General features: G+C 44.4%; 1 protein-coding gene across 1 annotated transcript; it reads right to left on the reverse strand.

Moving 5' to 3' along the window:
• Window positions 1-574: 574 nt before the first annotated feature.
• LOC131209963 (protein farnesyltransferase subunit beta) lies at window positions 575-2,340 on the reverse strand. Its single transcript, XM_058203140.1, has 3 exons — window positions 2,205-2,340; window positions 1,174-2,111; window positions 575-1,080 (listed from the first exon to the last, which is right to left on the reverse strand). The coding sequence occupies exons 1-3, from the start codon at window positions 2,298-2,300 to the stop codon at window positions 693-695; spliced, it is 1,422 nt and encodes a 473-aa protein (XP_058059123.1). The 5' UTR covers window positions 2,301-2,340; the 3' UTR covers window positions 575-692.
• Window positions 2,341-7,387: the final 5,047 nt, after the last annotated feature.

Raw genomic sequence — 7,387 nt, forward strand, 5'->3', positions numbered from 1 at the left:
CGCGTCCGACACACTTTCAATTATTCCATCACTGGTCACACGTTTACTGTTTACTACCGAGCAGTACCGAGTAGTACTAAACGATGTAAGCGTTGCTCGATAAGGTACAAAGTTTGGGTCCTTACACGCAAGGACGCAAGAGCGTCAGCCTACGCCTGACAAAAGTCAAACAAAGAATGTCGCCAAAAGCCTTGGATCTGTGCGACGCACTGGCTTGTATGTAGGCTGTAAACAATGTTGCATTAATACAAATCTGGCGGCTCGGGAGTTCAAGCCGAATTCAAATGCATGCAGCTAGTGCGTACAACCTGTTTTTCAGTCATTTGAAGCTAGCTTGAAAGTGCTGTTCGAGGTGTTTGCATGCGAATGTGTTTGTGTAATCACAAATGTTGCCACATTCTGATTGGTTGTTTCGTGTGGAGACTTTCGTGATCTTACTTTACTGTTTGAAAAAAAAAAAACTTCATATGCTTGCATCTAATTCCCATCAATACAAAAACTCAACTCCGACGGAAAGAAGAAATGTCCTCAAATGTTTGTTCGGTCGTAACAACCATTATTGAACCGGGTATTTAAGTAGCGGTTTATTCAAAAATAGAACAATCAAAGCACGAGCCTCATTTTATCTCGCCGAAAATAGGCCACAGAGTAACGAGTTTTACTTTTTCCGCACGAAGGATGAAAGTACGCACTTAGGATCCCATCGATCGCTCTTCTGATGCTCGACTGCTTGTACATTGACTGTTGTTACTAGTGCTACCATCGTCCTCGGATATGCGTGACGACATGGATCGAACTTCGGAACCGTTTTCGGGCGTATCTTCGGCAGGAGCGGTTGCTTTCTGCTTCCGGTTGCATTCTTGCGTGTATTTTTCAAATTCCGTTTCTGTTTGATCAAATTGGATGAAGTAGCGACACGCGTCCAAAGCTGCCTTTGGCGGTATGTTGTGCACTGGGTGCGTCGGGAGCACCTCATTTCTTTCATCGGTTCCCAGGACTAAGGGCAAACTGTGGGTTTCGCAGTGTTGTGCCACGGCTAGTCCGCTCAGCGCGTAACAAGTATGATAGAGATCGGCCGGTCTGAAATCGTTCGAGAGGGTTACAGAAATAGTTAAATCAATTCAATAGCTTGTACTTTTCTAAAGTTATCCATATAGTATTCTTGTCACTTACTTTCCCGGTTTGTCGATTAGCCCCCCGTTGGGTTTTTGGCAACATATCATTACATACTCCTGCAGTGCTAAACGATGGAAAAGGCTTACGTTTAGAATGTCCTGATTATGTTCTTTCCGTGCGATAAGGCTCTGCACGATCGGCACCAGTGCGCCCTGCCAGAAGGAGTAGCATCCGTCCACCAGCTTGTTCGTCCGACCCTGAAATCCACCTTCGTATGCCATCTGCCTGTTGACTGTCCAGCGAAGCAGCGCATCCAGATCACATCGCTCCTCACCTCCTAGCATTATGAGAGCGGCCGCGGCACAGAACGAATACCCGCCATGCGCTTCCAGATTGGGAGCTCCACCGAAACCCCCTTCATACGTTTGACATTCTGCTATCCACGCCGCCGTCCCTTCGAATAGCTTTAGTTCTTCTTCAGGTGTGAAGGACACCAGTTTGGCGGACGAAATGGCACAGTAAGCACCGCGGACATCCAGCTCGCCCCCGACATGCATCCGGAAAGCACCGCTACTTTCACGGACTGCGCCAAGGAATTGTTTCAATGACCGTCGATCGATGGCATCCAGTGCCTTTTCTGTGCCGATTATGCACAACGCATTGACGGCCGCATAGGTGGTGGCCAGATGTGGATCTTGTCCTGGACCTCCACCAAAACCACCGTCTTTGCTGCGGCATTTGACCAGGAAGTCCACTGCCCTGTCGAGTAATTCGTCGTCGAAGCGCAAGCTCAGAATACTCGCAGCATTCATTATCCAATAGATTATCCACGGACGGCTGCTGTCCAGGCACTCGTAGCTGCTGGACAGGCGTTCGAGTGAAACCTGTAAATATCTTGCGTGGTCGTTGCGATAGAGCTTAGGTAGGCCGGGATCGAGGGCAACCATCTGTTCGTAACGGTTGTAAATGCGTTCGATGGATGCTTCCGTTTTAATCTGCGGCGAAACGGAAAAACACGATTGTTCTATTTTTATAATACCGTCTTAGCCTAGACCGGCAGCGAGCACGTTTGGCGGCCTTTTCAGCACCTGATCGATTGAGGAAAACGTTTCGCGTCCTTCGTCATTTAGGCGGTAGCGTTTGAACTGCGCCAAATTTCGTGGTTGTTCCTCTGATGACGACATTTTTGGACCTGTGATAGCGGGGTACTATCACTAAATATGATTGTTTGTTACCTAGAAAACGTATTATTGCGTTTTTTCGCTTGCGCTTGACAGCTGTTTGCAAAGTGAAAACAAGTCAAAAACCTCTCGTTTTTGACAGCACGCTATGGTAGCGCAACCTAGCGGAAACATTCATGAACTTCATGCATCGATAAGTTTCTGGCGAAATGAAATGAAAGTTTGTACGGGAAAATAATTTAATTTGTATGGAAAAGACAATTTAATTTGTATGGAGATAATTTAATTTGTATGAAAATGATTTAATTTGAATTTAAATAATTTCTTTTCGAAACTGCTCGAACTCGAATCGATGTTTGAATATAGCCGCTCGAAGTTTTGAACGGCAGTTCAAACCGAGCAAAGTGAAGCAAGTTCAGTACATGAACGAATAAAATTTTAATAGTCACAGATAAGCAGCTCTTTTCTTCAACCAGCAATATAAAAATGAAACATGACTTTAAGTTCTGGTGATTTTAGTAACGCGATCCACCGACTGGAAATAGTGCTAGTGGAAAATGAAACAAAGATGCCCTCTGCAATGGGATTTGATCTGGGAACGACGTAAAAAAAAACGAAAATAAAAAATAAAAAAAAACAAAAAACTTAAAATATTATAAAAATATATAAAATATTATAAAACATATTATCATAAAATATTCTCTCCTCGGACACGGAGCGTTTGATTGGTGGGGAAATCGCTTTTCGAGTTTTCTGAAGAAGAGATCAATGAGGTCTAGGAAATTACAATCAGTCGAACACAAACTAATGATAAGGGCAAAGGTTTGCAAGTAGCCGATCATACACTGAAAAACTGTAGGTACGATACTGTTCAAACTTTAGTGTTTTACAGTTCTTGATGGTTCTTTACAATTAATTACTGAAAACGGTTAGCATACTACAAATTGTTAAAAGACAATTTTGTTGTTTTGTCGTTGTTAGAGTTTTTATAGAGGTTACAGAAATCTACTGCAGATACATTCAACGCTCGTAGCCGCTCGATGTCTGTTAAAAGGATTAGAGTGTTTTATCTATAGTACAATAATGACTAGAAAATCTATAAATCATCATTTTAAAACGTATTGAAACATGTTAAACAACAGATCCCGCGAAAGCAGTTTTCGGTTCCGGGGAGCTTTGTCGTTGCTTAAAGCTCCGTAGGTGTTCGCACTGAGGGCAACTCATTTCCACTCTGTAGCCGTGAGTGTCTCGAGGCGTAGCTCATTTTCAGCTACGCTAAGAGTTGGCCAAGCGGTGAACCATCGTTAGTCTCGTCGCGGATTCTGAACCAGTGTGAGCTTGTTCCGGTTTTGTGTGAACGTAACTCATGCGTACTTCACTACCCAACAGTACTCTCCCAGGACAAACAAAAAACGGTCCATTCTCCCGACACACGTGAAACGCCGGTAGCTCGGGTAGCCACCACCTGACCGGAAGGTCGGATACGGTCAAAGCGATAAGGATAAGTTCGGTGGCAAGGTCGGCGGTCGGAGGAAGGGCTGTTGATGGGTGCAATAAACTCCCCGATAATCGAGCGCCATTAGCGAGCTACGGCGAAGTTTCCGGTGTCCGTCCTCCGTCGGTGGCAGCGGTTTTCGGACCTCGTGTCGCTCTGCTACCCTCCGACCGGGGAGCGCAAGACCTGCTTTCACCCTCTCCGGACACCGAGATCGGTTTCTGTTTCCCGGATACCCGGCGGGGGCGGGTTGCACGGGGTAGTGGCGAAAATTCAATCCCATTTGAAATCCATCGTTCCGGCCCGGTGAGCTATTCATGTCTGCCGGACTTTATTTATGTTACATTCCGATTGATCCATCTTTACGCTCACTGCGCTGAACCACCGTAACACGGAATCAATTAATCGTTGGCCACAGCCCGTCACGGAATGCCGGATCGTCCAGATTCTGGATCGGTTCTCGTATCCTGGGACGAGGTTTTCCTCAGTCTTTCCTGAATCATTCCGCGGTCCCGGTGAGCGTATCGTTAGTGATTGCCCCCGAAGGGAACGGTGACCGACGGCCGGTAGTTGTGATAATTTAAGAAAAGATTGATACAAAAAATCCCCAGTAGTAAAGTGCAGGGTCGTGTCCAGTGTGAAATAGGCTGACCACTCAGTGTCCAACCGTTTTGCGGTGCTAACGAGTTGTGTAAAGAAATTTACATGATAAAATTCCCCAGCGTAGCCGAGAGTGTGTAAGAAAGAGAGACGAAGAAAAACAAACAGCAGCCATCTCTCTTTCGCACATAGCACCAGCAACGGCACCTAGGATCCCCCATTCGTCCTGAAGGTGGTCGTCACACCTTGGTACGATTCGTGCTCTTCACTGTTGTTCGTGTTTTCTGGCCTTTCTCGAAACGGGCGCCCGTCGAGTCGATGACCGAGTCCGGTGTGTCCAAAGGTACGCAAAACGCTCCGTTCCAGAACAAGCTCCATCGTCCGGAATTCCGAAGAATGCAAACAATTAAAACAAACTCGTCACGAACTAGTGGAATGCCTTCAAAAGTGAAGGGACGTTGGGCGTAGCTGCCTAGGCTGAAAAAATGAACGAGCAGTGCATTTCCGAGGGACGAGTAGTAATGTAACCCGCAGAAAATCCGGGTTAAACTTCGACTGCTCTGAAGAAACGGGTTCGCCGAATGGATGGCGGTGGCTAGTGGATATCAAGTTACTTTTTCTTCGCGGCCCAAACTGTCCCCAAAGAGCTTCCTTTTTCTTTTGTACGCTGCCTTTTGCCGGCACGGAAAAGAAGTTTAAAAGTTAATTTGATTTTCGGTTAATGAACACGCTATAAAGTCTTTTCAAATCGTGAAAACACATTTCGCCATCTATTTTGAAATTATTATTTTACAAAGACTAATGCTTATGGTTGGTTAATTTGTTTGGTTTGGTGGTGTTGTGCGTGTGTGTGTTTTGGTTTTTTAATGATATGTTTGCATTTGATTAGTATTCCGATGATTCGGTGAAAGTTCGTCGGAACGTAATTTTCCACGTCCCCATCGTCAAATAACGACCCATAGTCATGTTCTACCAAATGGCCCTCCGGGCAACACATTTCTTTTCTCTTGTCCTTCGTACACTGCAACACAGAATTCACCAGGCCTTGCCACAGAAGACTCTGTGCCCTTGCCTGACCCACAACACGGGCAAGAAGGGGGCCGATAGAAATTCACCCTCGCTGAGATGTCGATCGATGGAGGGGCTTAAAACGGGTGACTTAAATCCCGCGTTTGCAGTCAATCGTTGGAATCTTCGGCTGTTTATTCCTACGAATCGGCCTAAGGACACTTTTCGAAATTGCCCACGTCACTAGCTTGTCGCGTTTGGAATGCTCTATGTATGCTGGCCCGGTAAAATGTCTCTTCTTTCGGTCTTACATTTACATTTTTTACGCAACTTCCGAAGGTTATCGCGCGAGCTTCCGTTGCTGGGCGAGGCGTTCGCGAAACCACGGAACGATTGCGCATTTTCGGGCCGGAAGTACATTTCAATTTTATTTCATTCCGGTACCACGTTTTAATTGAATTCCTTGGCACGCAGCAGCGCACCAAGTTTGTCAAAATGGCATGAAACCTGTCCGTCCTGTGAGGTGACACCATTTCGTTGGGCAATTTAATGAAGAGTTTTTGAACTATTTTCGTACCGTAGAGCGGTTCGGAACATCCTTAAGTTATGCTCGTTTTGAGCCACAAAACTCGTAGCGAGAAGTGAAGCGTAACTTTACGGGCAACACAGGGACCGGTTAATGGTTTGGGAATGTCAACGAGATCGGTAATTAAACAGCCAAAAGAGTTCCTTATGCCAGGTCTTAAATAAAGCATTAGACGAATGTAATTTAAATGAATTGCAAGAGCTTCTTTTTATACTGTAAAAGGCAGGTAAAATCACTCTCTAAACCGCGACCATGAAAATTCGAATCCACGCGTTGATTAGGAGAGGGATACTGCTTGTAAATGATTATGCCACTCCTCGAATACTCTAAGGCGCAAGTTAACAATTCAACAGTTAACGGTGTTCAATTATTCTCCACATTGGTCGGTTTAATTAGTTGAAAATCTACAACAGCTAAAATACAAAACATAAATGGAATAACATTGGAAAACTTTCACCACGAACTATAGTGTTTGTAAAGTATTCTTAAAACGGATAATATTTGATCAACTGGAATACACAGTAGAAGACAGCCAATTTTGCCACAATTCCTATCGTTTTAGTCAAAACTTTACTACAAACAGAATAGATTTAATGCTAGAGATAAATATTTTAAATTTAATTTAATTTAATAAATAAATTCTATATATTTAATTAATGTTATAAATTTAAGTTTTGATGATCCTCTGCCAAAGTACGGGAGAGGATCATCAAAACGGTGAATGTTTGAAAGTAAGTCGACCTGAAAGAGAGCTACCGCAAATACCGCACGGCGTTTAAAGTGAACGGACCGAACGAGTGAAATGTGTGTTGTTTGCAAGCAACATAACGAAAATACAATCCCGTGTGCGGCTAGCAATTAATACTTCTTTACCACGACACCCACCCGAAAATGGCTTGAACAGGCCGATTTCATTCAAAAGGGTTATTTAGTTTATATCTCGTTAGCGTAACGAGATTCTCGGAAGCAATTTTTACCGTTCGGCTTGCTCAGATAGAGACTGGAAACACTCCATCGTCATGAGCCCCATATTCATGGTTTTCAACATTCTCAAAGTTCAGGGTCCCATGTTACCAGCATTGCGGTGCGGCAATTGAAACACGCTCCAGTTCAAACTCGCTCAGCCGGGATGCTTTCATGCTGAGAAATTTTTCAAACTAATTCCGTAGCAACAAACTTGAAAATCCTGAGTTCGAGGAATCCAGCGTTAGTGGAGTTCACTGACCAAACTGCTTCATGGTCATCGTAAAGAAATTGACCGAGAAAACATCTTGAAGCATGGTATCGCGCTCGAACAAACAGGGGCTCGTTTTAAAACACCAACTTGTTCGCTTAACTAAATTATCGGCCCCAGAAACAAATATGAACCAGCATCACAACTTGACCACAACGGCGCTTTAG

The sequence above is a fragment of the Anopheles bellator genome, chromosome 2, assembly GCF_943735745.2.
Source record: "Anopheles bellator chromosome 2, idAnoBellAS_SP24_06.2, whole genome shotgun sequence".
NCBI classification, from domain to species: domain Eukaryota; kingdom Metazoa; phylum Arthropoda; class Insecta; order Diptera; family Culicidae; genus Anopheles; species Anopheles bellator.